The 21,929-nt window shown below is 53.9% G+C and overlaps 1 protein-coding gene across 2 annotated transcripts in view; it reads left to right on the top strand.

Moving 5' to 3' along the window:
• Positions 1–21,929, top strand: part of OGDH (oxoglutarate dehydrogenase) — a 40,487-nt gene that overhangs the window by 11,357 nt on the left and 7,201 nt on the right. Inside the window, exons 3-11 of one of the 2 annotated variants that reach the window (XM_062596810.1) lie at positions 2,104–2,292; positions 6,664–6,766; positions 14,862–14,977; positions 16,311–16,465; positions 17,380–17,526; positions 18,273–18,363; positions 19,446–19,625; positions 20,943–21,071; positions 21,490–21,669. In XM_062596810.1, the coding sequence (XP_062452794.1) occupies positions 2,104–2,292; positions 6,664–6,766; positions 14,862–14,977; positions 16,311–16,465; positions 17,380–17,526; positions 18,273–18,363; positions 19,446–19,625; positions 20,943–21,071; positions 21,490–21,669 (1,290 nt within the window). Of the gene's footprint in view, positions 1–2,103; positions 2,293–6,663; positions 6,767–11,637; positions 11,843–14,861; positions 14,978–16,310; positions 16,466–17,379; positions 17,527–18,272; positions 18,364–19,445; positions 19,626–20,942; positions 21,072–21,489; positions 21,670–21,929 lie in introns of those variants that run through there. The other variant, XM_062596811.1, reaches the window with a different exon arrangement.

The following is a 21,929-nucleotide window of genomic DNA, read 5'->3' as shown; positions in this document are numbered from 1 at the left end:
AATAAGAATTTGCTGAAATAATCTGCTCCAATTCCCTTTCCTAGGCCGGGCCTGAATCTGTAGAGGCTCCAAGTGCTGGTCTTTCTCCTTTTCCACAGTACTTTCTCTCCCAGCTTTTCGTACGCGGGCGCTGGCTGCAAGCGCTTAAACCAGCCTTGACAGCTCAGCGAGGCTTTTTGGCGGTGGTGGTGAAGAAACGCCCCCCCCCCACCTAAAATCCTGGAGTAAGCAGAATGATTGAGTCCTCCCGCTAACCTGAGATGCTGAGTGCTCGTTTGGTTGCTATCTAAGGATTCCTGCCGTTTTAAAGATGACAGTGTAAAACGTGAGGCTTTTGACTGGGGAAGCGCGCTCAGAGCGAGCGTCGCTTTCTTCACCCTGATGCAAGCAGGCCGTTTTTTCTGCCGTTGATAGCAAATACCGCGTCTAACCTCGGCTGGTTGCCAAGAGGGACACGAGGTCTGACGAAGACGGTCGCGGCGCCGCGGTGAGCCCTGCTTCCTCTTCTCCGGCTCGTAGCGCCGGCCCAGCTGCTGCGCGGCTCGGCCCGCGCCCGGGAGGATCCTAGGCTCTCTTCGCCTCTGCCGCCAGCTCTGACCTGGTTTTGGAGGCGAGGGCGGTTTTGGTGCATGCAAAGATGCCTCTAACCTGTTTTCCCAGCTGTTCTCCTGCAAAACAAGCTCTTGCCCAAACCTTGGAGGAAGAGAACATACCGATCTGTAAACCCAAGAATGTAAGACGTCCCATAGGCTAGGAAGGACCCAGGAATTTGGGGAGGTTGCGTGGCGTAGCAGCCCTTGTGCGATAACACGTATGACTATCTTAACCCTGCAAGGGGAAATGTGTGCAGAGGTGATACCCTGCCTCATCAAACAGCACGATAGAGCTGGCACTGGAGCGCTACGTACGATGCTGATGGCAACGTTGCTGAAAGGCTGGGGAGAAACTGGAGAAGGGACGGGGAAAAGGGAAAAAAAAAATGCTACGTCAGGGCAGGACAAAATTGCTTGCTTTGGGACTCGGTTCTCGATCCATTTAGACTGTGGAAAAGATTTAAGAAGAGCATTTAATTACAGGGTCAAAATGTCTTCCAGAATGTATTAGGGGTATTAAATGGCAATCTGCTGCCCCAGAGAGAAGGGATGAAAACCTGCAGCTAGGAAATAGGAGAGGACAAAAATGGGACTTGTTACTCAGGAAGAGTAATTGCTCCATAGCTAAGCCACTGAGGCCCACATTTGGTGGCGGGAACTTTGGTGAAATGTCTGCTGGTCCTAAAACCTGTTTATTTGGGATTAAACGCACAACTGGAGTTCTTGGGGAAACATTAAAAAAAAAAAAAATCTCAGAATGCCATTTTTAAGCCTAACCAAACAACTGCTTAGTGAAGCCATCCCTGCACTTGGCCAGAAGTGGCGTGCAGTTTCGTTGGGTTAGTCGTGGAACGGCGAAGGTCTCGGCTGCTTGCTCAGGCCTGCCCCTGCCTGCTTGTCCTCTTCAGCGTGTCTCCTGCCGAAAGAAATGATGGAGACGGATGGAGAATGGAATAACCGTGTAACCAGAACAGTGTAAGAGCTTTAATCCTTTCACGTCCAAATTCAGTCTCACCTATTTGTTTGTCAGTTGTGTCTCAAATGAAACCTGAAGGCCTTGGGATAGTGTTACCTTCTCTGGCATCACAGATTATTTTTGTGTGTGTGAATACTGTATGCAGAAAAGAGGAGTTTGGGGAGTGTTTTTTGTTGCCGTTTATTCCTCTGGTCCCACACCATGTCGTTAACGTGCAGGGTTTTTTCCTTAGCACGGCTGTAGAGGTACCTGCTGACTCTTGGCAGGCCTGTGCACCTTTGATTTGGGCAGTAGCTGTGTGGTCTTTGGGAGCCAGTGGGGAGGAGGCAGCTCTGTCCCCTGGGGGGTTTTCTTCTCTCCTCCTCCAGCCCTGCGGCTTGTCTCTAAAGCTCATCTGTGGCCATAGAGATGAGATTGCAGCAGCTGTTTCATCCCCTGGTAGGGCACTGGAGCCTGGAGTGAGGAGACAGTGTTTGGATCATGTGTAATGAACCTGTCACCTCTTCCCCCCGCCCCTTTCCTCTTTTTTCCTAGTCGTGGGACATCTTCTTTCGCAATGCCAACGCTGGAGCTGCTCCAGGCACCGCTTACCAAAGCCCCCCTCCACTGAGCACCAGCCTTTCTGCACTGTCACAAGCACAGTTCCTGGTTCAAGCACAGCCCAACGTAGATAAACTGGTGGAAGACCATCTCGCGGTGCAATCGCTTATCAGGGCGTATCAGGTAAGAAGACCCCGCTGTGCAGAGGAGGAGCTCGCCGCCTGTAGAGCTGCCCCGGGCACACTGTGACGCAGCCAAGAGGGATATGGGAGCAGCTCTGCTGATGTCCTGCTCCTTTGGTAGCTCGGTGCAGCGCTAAAAACGCCCTCCGCTTAATGCATTTTGATGCATCTCTTCTGCATGGAAAGTATGCGGGCTGCGTGCCGGCTTGCTGCTCTGCCTTGTTTCTAACAGCGGTTGCTGACCTGTTGGGGCGGATGCATCAGCTGATGCTTGCACGACAATAGGAGGATTAAAGCTATTGTCACCCAGACAGAGCAATTGTCATAGCGCAGTTGGCTGTTATCCCCAGCCCGGGAGCTGCAGAGAGAGAGGAGAGCTTTTTCCCATCCCCAGATCGTTTGGTGTTTGAAAACTAGCCTCTAGTGTTATGTTCGTGCGGAGTCGGTTATCGTTTCCCACTTCCTGCCTAGCTCAAAACTGGTGTGGGACAGCGATGTGTTTTTGATAGAACAACTGATGTCCTAAAATAAAAGCTCAGGAAATGTTTCCTTGCAATTTGCAAACTGGAAAAGGGCTGTGGTGCTGCTAGCTCCTGAGGCGAACTTGAAACCTTCTGCTGCCTTGCATTCAGACTGAAGATGCCAAAACCAGCCTTTCAGGAGAAGTGAGTCTCGAGGAAAGGAAACATCCACTGGCTAAAGGAGCAACGCATGGGTAAATGATAGGGCCAGTATTTAGCTTGAGAGAGGGTTTAAATGTGTCCACATTGTATCATTTTTGTAGCTTTTGGTTACACTCTGGTGCGTCAAGCAGGTGTGGCCTTTACTAGTGGCTGCACTGGGGAGGTAACAAGCCGAGGCTGCCCTGGAGGTAATCTCATTTTTAACCACTGTTTTGCTACAAAGAAGCCTCCACTGCCGCTCAGGAGCCTCCTCAGGTATTGGGGGGAAAGAAAAAATCCAGTGAGCTAGGCAACAGGTTAATGCAGTAACTGCAGCACTGGGAAAGTCCAAAGGTCTGCCCGGCCTCAGACTCTGCTGCCTGGCTCGAAGGCAGTGCGCGCACGCAGCTCCGCAAGGAAAGACTGCAGGCACCACTGGGGCGTTGCTCCGGCTTTTCTTAACAAGCTGAAGCTGGAAGCTGCCCAGGAGGGCCAGGAATCTTGCCTCGTGGCTGATGTTGCGGGAGGCGATCGCCCTGCCGGCTCCAGTCAGCTTTGGCTTCTCCTGGCTGGCTGTTTTTAGCATTGCACAGCCTTAATTGGTGGAATAAGCGGGCAGGCGCCAAGTTAACGCGAGCGGTGACTGATGCAGTTAGAGGCAGCGACTCCATGTCAGGAATTTGAATGCAAAATCATCAACCTCCTCTGCATTCCCTTCACTTCCCTTAGTTTCTAAAATGGCAGTGTTGGGAGGCGGTTGCTCCTGGCCTTGTTTTTCTTACATGGCTGTATTAAGAAATCTGCCTCCGTTTCTACGCTGATATCATTGTACTGCTGTAGCTACAACGCAATAAGCCTGTGTGGGTGCTCTGGCTTTGGGATGTCCGGGCAGGGAAGCTCAGGATAGAGCGTGGAGGTATGAAAGAATATGAAGGTAAGAAGCCCTGCCTATGATGTGTAACCTATTTAAAACGCCAGGAAATTAATTTCTTAGATTGGATTGAGCTCTAATTATAGGTGAGCGGTGTCTCCGCTCTGCTGCGGTTCTTAGTGGCACCAGCGATGGCTTGCTTCTTAATTGTGGCAGTGCTCGCATGCCCAAATTCATTATTTCCTCTTAAATAACGGCTGCCGTCTTGTTTTGAGTCGGGGAAAACGATCTGCCTTTGTGCCGCTGTAACGATGGCAGTCGCGCCACCCGCCCGGCTGGATCTCCGCCGCTTGCCGCGCTCAGGGCGGCCTCCGTGTTAGTGCTCCGCAGCTGTTTCCGCAAGAAACGCGGCTCCTCCTGGGAAAAGACCTTCTCCTCGTTCCCACACCGGTTTGAGGACCTGCTGCGCACCCACGTACTGCTGCGGTGACCTAGAAACGCAGCGACCGAGCTGTGGCTACGTTGCAGCAGAGCCCATGTGCTTGGGCGCGAGTCGGATAGTCGGATGGTTATACAAGCAAATCGTTTCCCAGGCAAAGCTGGCCCGGAGAAAGCACTTTCCACGTGGTGAGCAGTGCTTAGGGGCACGCTGTGTGACCTTGCAGAGATCCTGTGGCATTCGGTTCCTTCGTAGCAATTTCCCTTGAAGTTAAGGGCCTGATTTCCGGCGCTTTGGCTGGCAAAACCACAACAATCCTTTCCTAAAATCCTGGTGGGATAGTTTGAATAGGAATGTCGCGTGCCATCTCCACGCACATCAGTGGGATCTGACGGTAAATAAGATCAGACCACTATACCTGTGTGATAACAAGAGATTTATTGTACAAGAGATGTTTATAACTGAGTAACTGTTTTGATGGCTAAGAGCACAATTCAGTATTTAACTTTTCAGGGCTTAAAGAAAATATACTCTAATTTCCATACGCTATACCATAGTAAGAGGCAGTGCACCCTGCCCTGCTGGAAAGGATAGCAGAGCCCAGAGCTTCCAGAACGGTCAAGAAATAAACTGCAGCTTGCCAGTTTGGGAGCACGAGCCTTCGAGGTAAAGCGAGTCTTGCCCAGTGAGAGATGTCCACCGTCACTGAAGGAAGATCTTTCTTCAGACCGTGATAGAAAAAAGCGAGGTCCGAATCGAAATCGGCTCCCAGCAGTGGAAGAAACAAGTGGCCTCCGTAGGTTCAGGCATCTGTAGCTTAAGGAACAGATTCCCGCTTGGAGGGCGGTGGTAGACGTTGAGAGTAAAAGTTACTGACTAAGAAGTTGCAGGAGCAGCTGAGAAGCAGGCAAAAAGGGGAGGTTTTCTAGGTTAAAAACACAGCTACTGAGTGCAAGCGTGGGACAAGCAACTCGCTTCCCATTTGACGTTGTGCATCTCCCTGGAAGGAAAGCGGTGGCTGCGGGCAGCACACAGCTCACTGTCTCCCGTAGCGCCAGCCGGCCTGGGCTCTCCCGTGGCCCAAGCAGGGCAGCCGAGGCCCCGCGCGAGAGGCGTTCCCGAAGCCTGTGCCGCCGTGCCCCGAATCTGCCACGTGCTCCTCCGTTGCTGTGAGCTGCACAGACTCTCAAAGCGCAGATGGACAGGCGTTCCTAGGAAACGTTCATCTCCCTTTCCGGATTTGCCTCTGACGGCAGTGGGACTTTTCTCTGCACCGGGCCCTGGTGGTGTGGAGTCACCTAGCTCAGTCAGGCACTGAGCAGATCCGTCAAATCCTCAAAAGCGTCTCTTAATTTGCTGTAACACTTAAGAGGAATCAGCTGGCGTAGAGCTGTTGCCGCTGCAGAGGAAGCGCTCGTTTCTACAAGCTCTGAGAACGATCAGGTTGGAAATCAGACCTGAATTGTGGCAGGTCTCTGTTTCGCCCGAACACAGTCCCCTTTCCCCCGCCCTGCTGAAGTCAAATATGGAGCCAGGCACCAGCAGACGCTGTAAGTGGCAGCCGAAGACCTTGCACGCTGGAAACTGCTGAACGTAAAACAAACTCTTTGCTGGAGCAAGAAGGCGACGTGCAGGTATCAAGCTGCAGCACGTGCGGTGGACCCCGGACAGTCTTTCCGCTACGATGGTCGTAAAGCCTGGAGTCTCGCTCTGCTCCCAGGCGGGAGCTGCAGATGTTGGGTGCTCCTTGCCCTGCTTATGGGAATGCTGCTGGCGTTGTGCAAGCTCTGCTCTGAACGTCTTTGCAAGTCAGCAGCGGCATTCCCGCAGTCCTGGGAAGCGGAGAGGGCTGTTTGGAGGATGTGGGTTACATGGGTGGAAATTGTACTTTTCTGCAGAGCCCTTATAGCATGTCGGCTTCTTCCCAGCATGTGCAAACCTCGCCTAAGCAGCTTCTCCAGGCTTTATTTTGAGGCAGAAATTGGGATTACTCCGCAGAACGGCGGGCGGTGGGCTGCGTAAATGAGCCGGGTCCCTTCTGTCCAGCGGCTCTGCAGGAATTGTAAGGAGGGAAAATATGCATGGTTGTTTTTGTTTGTTTGTTTTTCTGAATGTCTCTTCAATTAACTTGTTTTAATAACTAATCTATGTTGTTGCTTCCAGGTCAGGGGTCATCACATTGCAAAACTTGATCCTCTCGGCATTAGTTGTGTAAATTTTGATGATGCGCCAGTAACTGTTTCTCCAAACGTCGGTGAGAATTACTCTGCAAATTAATTCTAATGTAATTTAACTTTTTTACCCCTCCCCTCTTTTCTTTTTCTCCCTTCCCTCCCCCTCCCCAATCCCCCCCTTTTTTTTGGCATCTTTTCTCCTGTCCATTCCTGGCCCATTTCATAGATTCGAGGGCATCATGTAGCACAACTCGACCCACTGGGCATCTTGGATGCGGATCTGGACTCGTCCGTTCCAGCCGATATTATCTCATCCACAGACAAACTGGGTGAGGGCTTCGAGAGCAGTTAGTGCTGCATTGCTTGAGCTCCTCTCTCTTTCACGGCTTTGTAGGTAGAGCGCTTCACCGGTAAGGGGGAAAGGTCTTAAGTTTCCTTCGTAATGATCACTCTAAATTTAGGGTTGGAGCGCGAGCTCCACCCGACCGGCAGCAGCAGTGCAGTTCTGCCCCCCTCTGGCTGGATTAAGGCAAAACCATATTGCTCTGTTCCTGGCTCCCCAAAGAGGGCTAATTATTTTGCCCTTGCAACCGAACCCGCTCCTGCAGCGGGTGGAAACGGTCGCGCCTGCAGGCGATGCAAAGCAGTCGGAAGGTTTTTGCGTTGGCGAGAGCGTCCTCGGCATCTTTGCCGAGAGCTGGGGGGGCTGGGGCGTCCCGCGGCGTGCCCACCGCTGTGCCCTGCCAACCTTTGCTCCCAGCTTGCCGCATGATCTTCAGATCCCTTAACGGCCCCATTTTTTTCCCCTGAGTCTGAGCACCTGCCAGTGATCATGCCAAGGAAGCTTTGGGATGCGTTCCCGTTACGGAGAGAGAGGGTGGAAATCCCAGCTCCTTTGGATGAAAGATGCATGGGTGTTGCACAGAAGTGCGTGTGGTGCCTAGGACTTGAAATTCTAATCTGAAAGCTCTTCGACTCGGCGCCTCTAAACACGCTTGAATGTTGATCTCTGTAGTACGCTGCCGATCTTCTAGCCTAGAATCGGTCATGGCGGCTGAGCTCTGTCACCTTGCTGGTGCTTTCCAAGGGTTGTTAACCTTGGTTAACTGTGAGCGCTCTTAAGAGGCATGCTTCTAACTTAGTGTAGAGCAACAGCGATGATTACTAACCTCGCACAGCTGCAACAGCCGATCAGAACCTATGGTGCATGTAAATGAACTCGATTACTTGTCCAGCCAGCAGCACAGGGGCACCGGGCCTTCGTGCCGCCGCAAGCCGTCTAGGCAGGTGGGAAGAGTCCTCTCCAAAATGAGCTTGGTTATCCTGGCTGGAGCGCGGGAGCTCGCTGCCAGAGCAGCGCTGCCGTGGGGCCTGAAGGACAGGTAATGCAACCAAAGAGCGTTTTTTGGATCCAGAAACTCCTGTAGCTGAGGCCGGGGATATAGTTTTATTGCTTGTGGTACCATCCCTTGACAGGCAAAAGTATGTTTTGAACTCTTAAGTTTCATACTGGATTACCGGTACTGGGAGCGATAGGAACAAGAGCTTTTTGCTCTCCCAGCTTGCTGGATAGCGAGGAAACTGCTCCATCCCCAAACCTGGGCTTTTGACTCCCATGTCTGGAGGGAGAAGCCCTGGCCCAGGTCTGGGAAGCCAGCGGACTCCTCCAGGTTGGAGCAAGCCCTGTATCTGGGATCTTGCAAAGGGAAGAGATAGGAAAGCGACGGTTGTGTACCCAAATACGGAAGAGGAAACAAATCCCCATAGCAGGTGGTTTCCTGGCTTCGTGCGTGGCCGACGGAGGTCGTCCCGCTCACCGAGCAGAAGCTGCTCGGCTTCTGGGAGCCGCGTGGGCTGCGCTCCTCGAGCGCAGAAACTCGGAGGGGTGTAAATGGGGGCGTCTGTCGAACTCTTAGCATTTCGCTGTTGTCGCTACGGTGCAGCGCCTACTGGGCGCTGCTCCGGGCCTGCTTGTTCTTTAGCCAGCCGTTCCCGATTTTCCCGTCGCTCCGGGAGCGGTTGGCGCGTTCGCAGAGGTGTCAGCTTCTGCCTGCCGTGGTTTAAATCCCTTTCGGCGAAACCGGGCTCGTAGCTGTTACGGGGAAGGCGGAGAGACACGGTTGGGCCTCGAACCAGTTGGGACTGCTCTTAGATTTCGTTACAGCTGCGATGATGTTATTAGCCAAAGTAAAGCAATGTAAACTGCTCTTTCTCCTGCTCCCCTAGTGTGAGCAGGCATCAGCCCTGCAGCATGACCCTGCCTGGCTTCCCGAGATGGAAAGCACCCGGGCATCGCTGATCCGTAGGCTTCAGCCAGAAGAGAACCTCAGTGCGACGTCTCTGTGCCTGAGCCAGGCCTTAATTTTAATTTCTCTTTCTCTGCGGCTTGTTTTTAGACCAAGAGATCTGTCGTTGCAATTCCTAGTGTTGATTTAATTACCAGGAATCCACGAGATCGTAGGAAGTGAGTGAAGTGAGTGAAGTTCAGGGAAGGAGTTATGCTGCTAGTATTGGCTGCTCGTTCACACCGCGGTTGTAGCCCTTCAGCTGGTAGGACCCTAGGTTCAGACAGACATATCACACGAACGGAGGGTCTTTTTGTCTTACTGTAAGTATTATTTATTACTGGACGGGCTTTCCTCTTGTATCAGTACCAGATGGAAAACTCATCTGATAAGATATTAAAATAAAGTCGGCAGCCGTAGCTGCAGACTCAATAAAAGCAGCGGAGGAGAGCGCTGGTGTGAGGTTTGCACGCAGCTCTAGCTGGGCACGTGTGGTCCGGGCTGTCCGGCGGATCCGAGGGAGGTGCCGCTGTGATTCCCGATGCGGCCGGGGGAGCCGCCGTTCTCGCAGCGCCGTAGGCGATCGCCGCCTGTCTAAGCGTAGCTAAACCCGACCCAGTAACAGATGCTGTGTGGCTCGGCGCAGGACTTTTTCCATAATTGGCAACAGTCTCCAGCACTGCTGCGCAGGCCTGAAATGGTGAGAATGACCTTTTTCTTTTTTTTTTTTTTTTTTCATTTTTCCTCTCTCTCTTTTTTTTTTTTTTTTCTCTTCCTAGTGTGGTTTGCAAGCCAGCAGTTCAGAGCCGTGCCAGCCACGCTGCCCGTGTGTGGCTGCGGTTTCTGTGCCGAGCCGGTGCGAGCTAAGAGCAGCCCTTGGCTTGGCCGTTAAGAGGTGTAAGGATCCCCAGGGCTTAACTGCAGCTCTTGCTGTAGAGAAAGCCAATTTCTAAGCAAATTCTGCTGGCTTTCCGCTTTGAAAGAGTGTTTCTTAACACTCGGACTGCAGTTAATTTGCAGGGCAGTTAATAACTGGAGCACGTGTTGTGTTTTTATTATTATTAAAAAAAAACAAAAGAAAAAAAAAGAAACTTGCCCTGGAAACAATCTGTTTTCCTGTTTGTCTGCAGTGAAATACTTAAAGGTCAGCTTTTGCGACGCAAGCTGTGCTGCTAACAGCTTCAACTGCCCAAGCAGCACCCGTAAATTCGGAGAGTTGCATGGCTGAGCTCCGAAATCTTGCTCCTCGATGGCCTTTTGTTTAGCGACTTCTTGCTTTTGTCTTGTTTTGGAAGCTTTTTGTTTTGGTTTGGTTTGGTTTTGTTTTGGTTTTTTTGGATTATGTAGCATGACCTTTGCAGAAAACTGTAAGAGCGAGAAAGGCCACCTGGGGGAACGCGGGGACAGCTGACGCTTCTCAAGCCAAGCGCCCCGACGCTGACCAAAGGGTAGGGCTGGAGTGGAGAAGCCAACCCCTATTTTATTTTATTTTATTATTTATTTTATTTTTTTTTGCGTGACCTCCTACCACAGCCAATCTGGCCTGGTAAGTGATGCCAAAACCAGAGCGGCTGCGCGAGCCGAGGGGCGACTCCCACCTCGGCACGCTAAAATCCAGGTTTTGCCTGGGAGGCCGCGTGTGTGCCCGTCTCGGCGCCAAGGGGCCTCTTTAGGCATGTCCCAGCTGCGCTCGCAAAATCCTCTGCTCCATCGAGCTGCCCTTGGCTCCGTCCGGTAAACGTTCGTCGGATAACTGTGCCTGAGCTTGGAAAGGAGCTAGAGAGGAGGCGACTGCCTCGGCCCGCGGCTCTCCGAGCGGCGTCCCGCTCGGCACGCGACGGGAGTCGTCCTCCAGCTGGAAGCATCCCCTGCGGTTGGAAGGAGCGCGTGCGTCGGGCGAGCGCTTTTGAACGTTGCTTCCCCCCCACCCCCTGCTTTTTTACTTCTTTTTTTTTTTTATTTTTTCCTCCTCTCCTTCCCTTGCAGAAAGTCTCTTTGCAGCGACCGCACAGCAACGGCGTGGCCCCCCGCTCCGCTACCCGCGCGCGTCGCGCCTGCGTGCCGGCTCTCGGGAGACGAAGGAGCAGGCACGGCCTTAACCGGAGCCGTCCGCTCCCGCCTCTCCTCCTTTCCCCCCCCCCCTCCGCCGCCTCCGGCTCGAGATCCCGCTAAGGGGACGTCTCGCACCGACGTGCCGGCGTCGTCTCTCTCGTCGCTGCTGACCAAAAGGTGCCGCCCGAGCGTTTTCCCCGGGTCACGCGGGCGAGATTGAGGCGCTCAGGCTGCCTAACCCAGCTGCTCCGCGAGCCGCCGGCGCCTCGCCGGCCGTCTCTAACCCGCATGCCGAGAGCACTAATTTCCCTTGGGGGTCCGCGCCGTTTCCTCCCGGAGCTTCGCCACTCTTCCTCTTTCCGGGGTCACCTTGCAAAGCTCCCGGTAGCGAAGAGCAGAGCAAAAGCGTTTGGCGACGGTGCTCGGTTTAAGGCTGCTCTTAGGGACAGGCTCTGAGCGCCAGCGTCTCTGCCGGCGCCTGCCCGTAAGCCCCGATAATGCTCTTTTTTTTTTTTTAATTACTTCTATTTTTCAATGCAGCGTGACAGGGAGATGCCTTCAGGGACCTCCCGGCCGGCTGGTCCTAGCTGGTGCCGAGCGCCGGGGCGCGACGTTGCTCTCCCGCGCGCCCGAGGAGATCTCAAACGATGCAGCGCAATTGCTCCCCAGTGTCTGATGCCGCCCCGCTCTCCCTTTCGCCTCCCTGCTCTTCCCTCCTTTCGCGGCCAGCTCTCCCAAGACTTCCCACCACGATTCCTTTCGCCATGTAGCGTGTAGTCATCTTCCATGCCAGCCCTTTTGCCACCGGTGTTGTTTTTTATTTATTTATTTTTTCTGACTGTATTTTTGAATACTGTATTTTTGAACTTGTGCTTTCCATGACTAGTTTTCACAGTTCTAGGGGGTTTGGGTTTTTTTCTTTCTTTTTTTTTTTTTTGTTTTGTTTTGTTTTGATACTAACTTTGACTGCGTCTCTCTATCTTCTCCCTTCTGCCACCCTCCCCCTTTCCCTGCCCGCCCCAGATCTTGCAGTGTTCAAGGAGCGGCTGCGAGTGTTAACAGTAGGAGGTATGCAAATAATGAGCCTTTAACCCTCTGGAGTGCAGGACTCTCTTTGAATAGGTTATTCTGGGCATGAACCGAGCCGGTAAAGCGATTCCCCTCCCGTGTCGCACCAGTCTCGAGTTTTTTAACATGCTTAATTTGTCCGACTAAAAGTCTCGAGTGAGGCGCTTGATTAGCGGCGCTTTACCCTCCGGGGATGTCTCGTTCGGAGCCTCGCTGGCCTCTCCCATCCTGTGTGTTTGCATGCCTAGCTTGCTAGCCTACACGTTTTATCGTGCTTTTTAATTTTATGAGGCCTCAATCTCCCTGCGGTAGGTTCGAGCCTGCTTTAAAAAATTAAATCTCTCTTTAATGTCCCGTATTATCAGTGTGCTGCACGTCGTCCGCACAAAGCGATGGAAGGAAGCGGGTTCGAAAAGCCCCGGCCCCTCTCACTTCCGAATGGAAAGGTTATTCCATTTTGGGGTACTAAAACCGAGTCCTGTGCTTCCTTTTGGTCAGCCGAGCAACGTGCGTCCGTTGGGCTTTTGATCTCCTCCTGAACTGCAAGTGACTGTGCCCTGTTTTACCCCAGGGACGATTTTGCAGCTAATCCCCAGGCCTCCCCGCCGTGCATTACTGTTCCTCGCTGCCTGTAACTATCGGCAGTGTCCAAATGCCGGAGGGTTGCAGCAAAGCAGAGGCAGAGACGCCCGGAGCCCTGAAAACCCCTTCCTAAAGCGGAGTAAAAGAAAAAAAATGGATCTTAAAACTGGAGGAAGCGTGAGCTGAAGCCCCAGGGGGAGGCCGCAGAGCCGGAGCAGCAATGGAGCCGCAGTAAATTCCCGCGGCTGCCGCCGACGGCTGCCCCGAACCTTTGCGCGATTTGCTAGCCAGCAGCTTATCTCCAGCGCTTGCTAACGCCGCCTCTTCCCGCTCCTCCTGCGTGCCGCGAGGCGGAGGGCCGAGCTGCCGGTTCCCTCAAGCCGAGGCTAAGCGCTCCCAGCCACGTCGCCCGCCGCTGAGCTGGTATCCCCGGCGGTCCGGCTTAATCCCTTCTCCCAGAGCTAGCGGGATCCAGGAGGGTGATCCCTGTTTAGGCCAAAGGAAAGGATTAAGAGGAAAATCTCCATGTGGCGATACTCGCCGCAGTGTCCGAGGCGGCGAGAGCAGGGATATCCCCCCACTCGCCGTACGGCGGAGCCTCCGGCGCCCCGGCCCGTCTCCCTCCGAGACCCTCCCGGCCGTTGCGCTGCTTCGGCAGCAGCTTTGCTGAAACGCCGTCTCCAAGCGTCTCGACGCGGTCGAAAGCGAGCGCCAAATTGAGCAACGCCGTGACCTCTGAGATCAAGCCCAAGCTCCGGCGGGCCTTTCTTTTTTCTTTTTTTTTTTTTTTGCCTCCTTTTAGGCTGCGTGCTTCTCCGGCTGTGGCACGGACCTGCCACAGCGCTTCCCGCAGCGTGCAAAATGCTCCTTGCCTAAGTTGCAGTCGCTTCTCCTTTTTGCCTTAGCAAAAGCCGGGATCACGTAAATAACCTTCCTAGCACCTGGCCGGGCTTCAGGGAAATGCTGGTCCCCCCCCCACTCCGCAAACCGAGGATGGTTCCCGAACTGAGCGCTTCGGTGGGGTCTTCGGATCCTGCCTCCCCCCCACCGAGAAGGGGGATTAAAACGGCTCCTTTAAGGTCCATACTGCAGCACGTACAGCATGGTAGTGGGGTACAGCGTACTCCTCTTCCCCCCCAAAAAGGGCTCCTTGGGACAACTCAGCCCCACTTCCAGGCCAATTTCCAATTAAAAAGGGGCTTGGGACTCCTAGGTCCCCTTCTCAGCTCTGCTTCTGCCTTGCTGCATTGATTTAGGAAGTTTTTTTCCTCTCCCTCCACTTCCAAGCCTCAGTTTCCCTACAGACAAAACTGAGCTTGGGCAGCTTGTCCCGGTGTTTTTTTCGAGTGCCGTGGAGCTGCTGCAGGGCTCCGTTAATAATCCGCTCGTCTTTTAATGGCAATGCACTGGACGTTTTAGCCATCCTTCGAAAAAGCAGCATCCAGAGCTTTACCCAATTTATCCCCAGCTCTCTGGAAACGGGCCGGTTCCCTATCGGCCGCAAGGATGCTGTAAGTAGGTGCAAAATACAGCTTGCTAGCGCATTTAATTGGTTTTAAAACAACAACAAAAGAAAAACACACAAACAAAAAACACCCTCCAAGCGTAATCGTGCAGTCGCTGCTCCCCAGACGAAGCTCTCGCCTGCCTTCAGCCCTTGGGCAGGAAGGGGCGTCCGCTTTCATAGCGGAGAGCCGCGACCAAGCGAGCCCGCTCGGACGCGATTTTTGCACAGCAGCCTGGAGGGGAACGCGGCTCCCGCGGGGGAATCGCGCTCTGTCCGGACCCTGAGTCTCTTCTCCAAATAAAAACCCAGCTGCTGAGCTATTCAGGAGAGTCCACTGCCGAACCCTGAAACTGATGCTGTTTTCTCTGTCTTGCTTCTCTTTCTTGTTTTCATTTGTTTTTCTCGTTTTTCCCTTCTTTTCGTTTGGGTTGGGCTGTCTTAACCGTCTCCGTGCTCTGCTCTGACTCTTCATTTTTGATTCCGGACGCGTGGTGAAATCTCTGTCTTGCTCAATGACGCCTGTTGATCCCGCTGTTTTATTTCTGCTCCTCTCTGTTTATAATTCCCGATACATTTTTATTATTTATTTATTTTTTCCTGTGGGGCTACAAACCTCCTGATTCTGACCCTGGATTTTAATTACCGATTTACATGCATATATATTGCTTTGTGTTTCATTTCCTGATGTTGCCTGCGTTACTTTTCATAATAACCGTGGTGTTCTTGTGCTCAACGCCTGTCATTTAATTGCTGCTTGGTTTTTTATCCATACAAACCTCCTTCATGCTTATTTTTGGTTTTGTGCTGCTTTTTTGTTCCCTCCCCACCTCTCCCAAATGCACCCGGTTCCCGTGCGACTGTGTCCAACAACCCCCCGTCCTCCCCTTTTCTCTCTTGCTTTCGCTTGTCCCACCCATGAAAATTCTGCAGGCTTTTACGGGCTGGATGAATCTGACCTCGACAAGGTCTTCCACTTGCCCACGACCACATTCATCGGAGGAAACGAGTCGGCTCTTCCGCTCCGGGAAATCATCCGTCGGCTGGAGGTAAGGAGCGCCCGGAGGCCGTGCGAGCGGTGGGAAACTTGTTCGCAGCAAAAAGTCTTGTCTTTCCTCTTTCTTTTCTTTTTTCCTTGCCCTGCGGAGATGAGGATTCGCCTTCTCCTCCTGTCGCTATTTCTGGTTAGGGCGTAAAGCGCTCTCTGCTCATCGGGGGCTGTTACCTCTCAGCACATGTGGTGCTTCGCTCCCAAGAGCAAACCGGGCTCCTGTCCGTCCCCTTTTTCCCAATCTCTGGGACACCCTGGTTGTCCACCCTGTGGACAGTGTGCCAGCGTTACTCCCCTGCCGTCTCTTGCCGTGTTTCGTTACTGGTCCGCGAGTGCCGAGGGCTCCCAGTCCAGCTGGAGTTGCGTTCCTGCCGTCTCCGTTGAGACGGCTTGACCTCGGGAGAGGCAAGGCTGCGTAAACATCTTAGATAAGCGGGCGAGCAGAACGGCTTCCGCGTTTTATTGGATTTGTTCAACTAATTCGTTCTGCACGGTAAGGAGCGGGGTCTAAAAAGATGTTCCAAGCCCCTTGGTGAAGGCTCTCTGTAACCTCCCAGCATGTCCTTCCCTGTAGGAGTCTCCAGACCCCCCTGGAGATGGGTAGCAGTAACTCTTGGACCCAAAGCTGCCAATCACACCAAAATCCTGAGTGCTTTGCTCCAAGCTAAATGTCCAGACCCTGGGTTAAACCCAGGAAACCTGATTTCCAGTCTAGCTTTCCTTAAGGATCACTCCCTGGGGACTGGGAACCTGGTCACAGCTGAGAGCTCCGTGAAAATCTTACCTCGGCTATAAAGGACTCAAGGATCTCATCCTGGGGCCCCTTAAGGAAAGGGAAAGATTTGGGGTTTATTCTAGAGCAGCGCCCACTCCCAGCACATGCTTGAGTCATGTTGGATGATCCCGACTGCCCCGCAGCAGCCTGGAAAAGTTCCCTGCAGCTGAGATGACCACATCTTGCCCAGCAACACTAGGAAAACCAGCTGAAACCCCGTGCGGGATCCCAAAACACAGCTCCGCCAGCCACGCCACTGGTCACAGGGGCTCCGGGCTTCGGCAGCGTGCGTCTGGCACCCAGATCGTGGGTCCTTGCCGAGAGCTGTCGCCTTCCGAGGCTGTTCCGGGCTGCTCTCACCGGTGCTAAGCAGGAAGATTTATGCCCCTGCTCCTGTGGGAGAGCTCTTTGTCTTGCTGAAAGGTTAAAGAGAGGAACGAGGAGTCCCTAGCTGCGCAGCCTGATAAGGCATCGCATGCGCCTGACTTTGGGGCGGGGGTACGGAGGTATTAAATCTCTCGCTGTTGTTTCACGGCCCTTCCTTTCCCCGGCGTAGATGGCGTACTGCCAGCACATCGGCGTGGAATTCATGTTTATCAATGACCTGGAGCAGTGCCAGTGGATCCGGCAGAAGTTTGAGACCCCGGGAATCATGCAGTTCACCAACGAAGAGAAGCGCACGCTGCTGGCCAGGCTCGTCCGCTCTACCAGGTACCCGGCTCGGCTCGGCTCACCGGTCGCCTGCCAGCGGAGCGGCAGTCCGCCCTAGGAGGGCTTTCTGCTCGTCCCCCGCTGCCTCCCCTTGCTGCCCACCATGAGGGGAGTCTCCAGGTCCTTGTGGGATCTGCCCAGCTCATGACGCTTGGGTGATGGGTGACAAGGACGCCTGGCAGCCTGCCAGCAGGGAGGTGTGCTGCTGCAGTGCTCGCGGGGCCTCACCAGCGCTCTCCCCCCGGGGCATCCACTCGGTCAGGTGGCTTTGCCACCGCACACCTGACCCGGCGAGGCTGCCAGGTAGGGTCTCGCTTCCAGGCTTGGGCAGCCTCTCTGCGCCTCCAAATCATGCGTCGGCTCAGAGTTCAGCAAAACTGGCTGCCATCTTCTGCCTCCCTCTTTGTCCCCCACTGTTGCAAAGGGTTTGTTTGCTCCCTGTTGCCAGCAACCGCAGCCCTCACAGCCACCACCTGAGTCACATCTCCTTAACGTCATCTGTTGTGGTCTCGCCGGGGCTGAGTTAATCAACAGAAACGATCACCAGGGTGACGCAGTCGAGCTGCTGGGCTGGCAGGTCTTGCTCAGGTGCTGCCAGCATGTTGGCAAAGAGCCTGAAAACACAGATGATCCTGGCAGAAAAGGTCTAAAATAAGATGTTGTTCAGCAGGCTTAAGTGCAGCACGGTGTCTGTGTGCGGGTGGGATGGGGGAGCAGCGAGCCAGGCGGCAGCGCCCTGGAGGAGGGGATCCAGGGTGTGACCAGGGAAAGCTGTCGGACTGCTGCATAATGCCTGCTTAAGCGTCAGTTCACGCTGCTGTGCTCTGGCTCCCTCAGCAAGGTCCCTGTCTCTTCTCTGCCTCCCACCACCAGCCGTGGCCTGGGAATGACAGCTCGCTCGCTTTGCCTTCCAGATTTGAGGAGTTCCTCCATCGGAAGTGGTCTTCAGAGAAGCGCTTTGGTCTGGAAGGCTGCGAAGTGCTCATCCCAGCCTTAAAGACCATCATTGATAAGTCGAGTGAGAAGGGAGTGGATTATGTTATCATGGGGATGCCGCACAGGTAACCCTGTCTCTATCCAGAGCGGTGTTTGGGTCGTGGAGGAGGGGATGCTCACAGGGTTCAGCGTCGCAGGGCAAAAGTGGCTTCTGCCGTCACCCAACCGGTCTTGCCCCCCAGTAGTTAAGTGTTAGCCGTCCGCTTAGCTCGAGAACTGCAACGCTCCATTAATCTCGGCGTTACTGGCTGCAGCCCGCTCATAACTCATCTAAAGAGTGGCGAGAAGCGCAGCGTCTCGAGCGGCAGAGCATTCGCCGTAAGGCGCAGGATGCGTGCTCTGCTCTCTCCGGAGGAAATGCTTGGCACGCGGCTTGGTGCAGCGCCCTGGTGGGGCCGTGCGCTGAGCTGCAAAGGATGGAAACTCTCCTGGAAGGTCTGTTGCTGTCGCTCCAGGGCAGACCTTTGGCAGAAAGAGCTCGATTTCATAGCAGAGTTTGAAGCCGAGACCAGGATTCGGCTTGACTGTTTAGTGGAAGCTGTCAGGATGCAGTGGTGGCTTGTCCATCCTCGTGCTGAGGGGTTTTTAGTTTCCTAAGGCGTTAAGGGACTTGTATAGAATTGCAGAACCCTGTCCCCTCTCCTGGTTGTCCTCTCGGGCTGTCCTGAACCTCCGTCACTCAGGAAATGTGGGATTGTCACCCTGGCTGTGGGCAGTGGGGGGAATGCAGGTCTCTGCTCGAGCTGTACCTGGTCAGCTCTCGAGGTCAGGCTGGCTCTGCTTGTTGCTGACGGCAGTTCTGATTTCACAGAGGGCGTCTGAATGTTCTTGCCAACGTGATCAGGAAAGAACTGGAGCAGATCTTCTGTCAGTTTGACTCCAAGCTAGAGGCTGCTGATGAGGTGAGTCTCTTCCTCCGTTCTGCGTCTGTAGCAATTTGCTGTAATCTACCATCGCCTCCAGGCGCTTGGAGCTGCAGCAGGCAGGGACTGAACGTGGACAACATGCAGCGTGAGCTGGATTAGACCACCACCTGCAGTATCTTTTGGGCCTGGGATGATGTTGGCATCACAAGGGTTTCTCCATCGCATCCCCAAAGCGCCACGCTCCTAGGTGACTGAAAGCCTTTGTGCGTGCCTCCATCAGCGACTGTGTGGGTCTGTCCTTGCCCGTTCTAGGGAACGACGTATGCCCTGCCCTCTTCTTTAGGAAAACATGCGCGATCTGTGTAGCGGAGGCTGGGCAGTCAGCAGCTGCTCAGGGATGTAAAGCAGCCTCGGTGTAAATAAAAACGTGAGGAGAAGCCAGCTAGGAGCTGCATGGGGAGGGGCTCTTCCCCGCATGACGTGCTCCATGCAGGCTTCTGCAGCGACTGCTGGCACAAGCCAGCATCAGGAGAGCAGGCTGTTGGCGTCAGCCCCGTCTGGCCTGGCATCCATCAGAGAGGGGCCTGGCAGGAGGGGCAGGAATCCCTCTGGCAGCAGCTCCTGGGTGGATTGGAGGTGGAGGCTGGCGTATGCCCTCGTAGCAGCTCTCTGGTATCCATATGGGAGACTTAGAGCCTCTCCAAAGGCTCTGAGCCTCAGCCTTTGGTGGGAACAATCTTTCTCCAGCTCTGTTTTCCAGTGTCTTCCCCAAATCCAGTGTGCTTACCTCTTCCCCTGCACCTGGGACCTTGTGTAAATAGGCTTGGTGCTTGCTTCTGATATTTGTTAGTATGTTGGCACCCGGAAAAGCCTCTTTTTGCTTTGATGGGAATGAGGTCAGCCCTTAAAATGCTGCTTTCTGCCAGTGCTTTGGATAGCTTGGAGTTGCTGGTCTGATAGCAGACATGATTCCCTGGAGTGTCTCTGTCGGCTGCTGCTTTGGCAGGAAAATGCCCCCTGTTTGCAGCCCCTGTGGTTGCTACCACACTTCCAGCATCCTTCCCTGCATCAAAACCAGCTTGAGTCCCTTGGGGGTGACCCTCCTCTCCCTCCGTCAGGGCTCTGGTGACGTGAAGTACCACTTGGGAATGTACCACCGGAGGATTAACCGTGTCACCGACAGGAACATCACTCTCTCCTTGGTGGCAAATCCCTCTCACTTGGAGGCAGCTGATCCGGTGGTTCAGGGCAAGACTAAAGCAGAGCAGTTTTATTGTGGAGACACTGAAGGGAAGAAGGTAAGTGGTGCCGGAACGCCTGCTCCTTCGCAGTGAACCGCCTAAGGCTGGATGGAGATGGTGGGAGGCAGGCAGATGGATCTGTTTGGAGAGCCAAGCCAGGCAGAGAAACCTAAGAAATGGTTTGCCCTGCCATGCCCCTTTCCCTGCCACTACTTCTCCTGTCACCTTGGCTTTGCTCTTCCGTCTTTCCCCATCATCTTTGGTGATAATAGGGTAGGAGCTTGACCACCCCTGGACTCCCATTCCTGCTCCTCTGTCTCTGAATGCCCAGCTTGCTCTCCCCAGGCCAGGCCTTGGGAAGAAGCAGAAGCACAAATCTGTAGTAGCAAGGCAGGGAAATGACGAGTCTTCCTACTTCTGCAAGCCAACCTGAGCATCATAGCTTGGAGGCTTCAGATGCGGGAGCCTCGAGCTGAAGCATCTAAACTTGACCACGAATAACCAGTCCCCCAGGTTGGAAAAGGTAGAGCTGGAAGAAGAACCCACCTTCAGGGGGCATAGCTGTCTCTCAGCACCTGCCCAGATGCGAAAGCAGGCTGGGTAAAGGTTGTGCGTGTGTGGGGAGGGGGCATTGATTTGCAAACACTTTCACTGTCTGATTCATTGCAAACCTGTTTCTAACACTCCAGAAGAAGTGGAAGGGTGAGATCAAAAGTACTTCCCTTCCTCCCACACTCCAAGGACTGAATATAAATAGACCAACTCTGTCCTCAGCTGACAGGCAGTGTCCTCAGTCAGCCCCTGGGTACGATATCAAAATATGTAACTCAAGCTGTGGCGAGCTCCCTGCACCAGCCCTGGCCTGGGCTCAGCAGGGAGTACAAAATCTCCTGCCAAAATGTCTTCTGTCTCCTTGGATGAGAGCTTGGGGGAAGAGTGCATTTTTCTTGACTTCCCCACTCAGAAGATGACCTTGTTTTCAAACATGTATTTCTGGATGGGGCTTGAATCCTGTGCTCCGGTTGCTCCCCGTTAATCTCCAGCTATCAGCTGCTGAAAAGGTCCATCCCGCCGCCTGATTGAGCTGCCCTGGGTGTACAGTCCTGGGGGGTGTGGAGGTGGGATAGCTGATGGCCCAGCCTTTTTTTTTTTTTTTTTTTTTTTTTTGTAAACTGTAGCACATAAGCCACGGCTGACTCCTCCCTGATCCCTTGAGAAACCACCAGACTTTCACAAGCTGCTCAGTGCCCTTTCAGGGAGGCCGAAGGCTCGAGGAGATGGGGCTTGTGCCTTGCCCGCTGCCCTTGCCTAGCTGAGTCCTCTCCCTACACAGACCTCCTCAGTCGTATTGACCGTGATATCTTTGCCCCACAGGTGATGTCCATCCTCCTGCACGGAGACGCGGCTTTTGCCGGGCAGGGTATCGTGTACGAGACGTTCCACTTGAGCGACCTGCCCTCCTACACTACCCACGGCACCGTTCACGTCGTGGTGAACAACCAGGTATGACCAAGTAGTCACGCGAAGCTGATCTGCTTCAGCCCTACGTAAACCAGAGTCGTTTCACTGCGACCAGTTCCTGGGCACTGGGTGCTCCTCTCACCTGGGCTGCTTGGGGCTGGATGGGGGCAGCAGGATGATGGCACAGCCACAGGCTGCTGAACAGCTCAAGTGCAAGGAGCTCCAACTGGACCAAGCCTGGGGGAACCTCAACTCAGCAACAGCAGCTGAGCTGCCCTCAAAGCGGTGTGTGTGTTCACCTGGCACGTTCCAGAGCAGATGAAATGCTGCTGGCCTCGTGCCAAGCCAGCTTTTCTTGCAAACCCCAATCTGCTCCAAAGAACAAGCTGCAAAACATCCTGTAGCTGCTTCTTGGATCCTTACTACTGTCCTTGTTCTGTCCTCCCCTCGCCTGCCGCAGATTGGGTTCACTACAGACCCCCGGATGGCCCGCTCCTCTCCGTACCCCACTGATGTCGCCCGCGTGGTGAATGCGCCCATTTTCCACGTCAATGCGGACGACCCGGAAGCTGTAGTGTACGTGTGTAACGTGGCGGCAGAATGGCGAAGCACCTTCCATAAAGATGTGGTGGTGGATTTGGTAAGAGATGAGGCACAAGGCTCAGTTTTAAAGTTATGGCTCCGCTGCAGATATCTGGCATAGTCACTAAATACCTCCCAGGCTGCGTTTTCTGGAAGCTGGGGGAGTCTCTTCAGGGCTTGTCCAGCTTTTGTACCTGCTCATTTTGAGGGGAGGGAGGGAGATGAGATTAAAGAGAAGGTAACGAGAACGTAATAGCACTCGGAGAGGAAATGTGTCTCTCTGACTTTACTGGAGCCTGCTTTCCCTTCCTCCCCTGC

Source organism: Rhea pennata, chromosome 28 (assembly GCF_028389875.1).
Source record: "Rhea pennata isolate bPtePen1 chromosome 28, bPtePen1.pri, whole genome shotgun sequence".
Classification (NCBI taxonomy): domain Eukaryota; kingdom Metazoa; phylum Chordata; class Aves; order Rheiformes; family Rheidae; genus Rhea; species Rhea pennata.
This window is presented reverse-complemented; position numbering and strand designations above follow the sequence as displayed.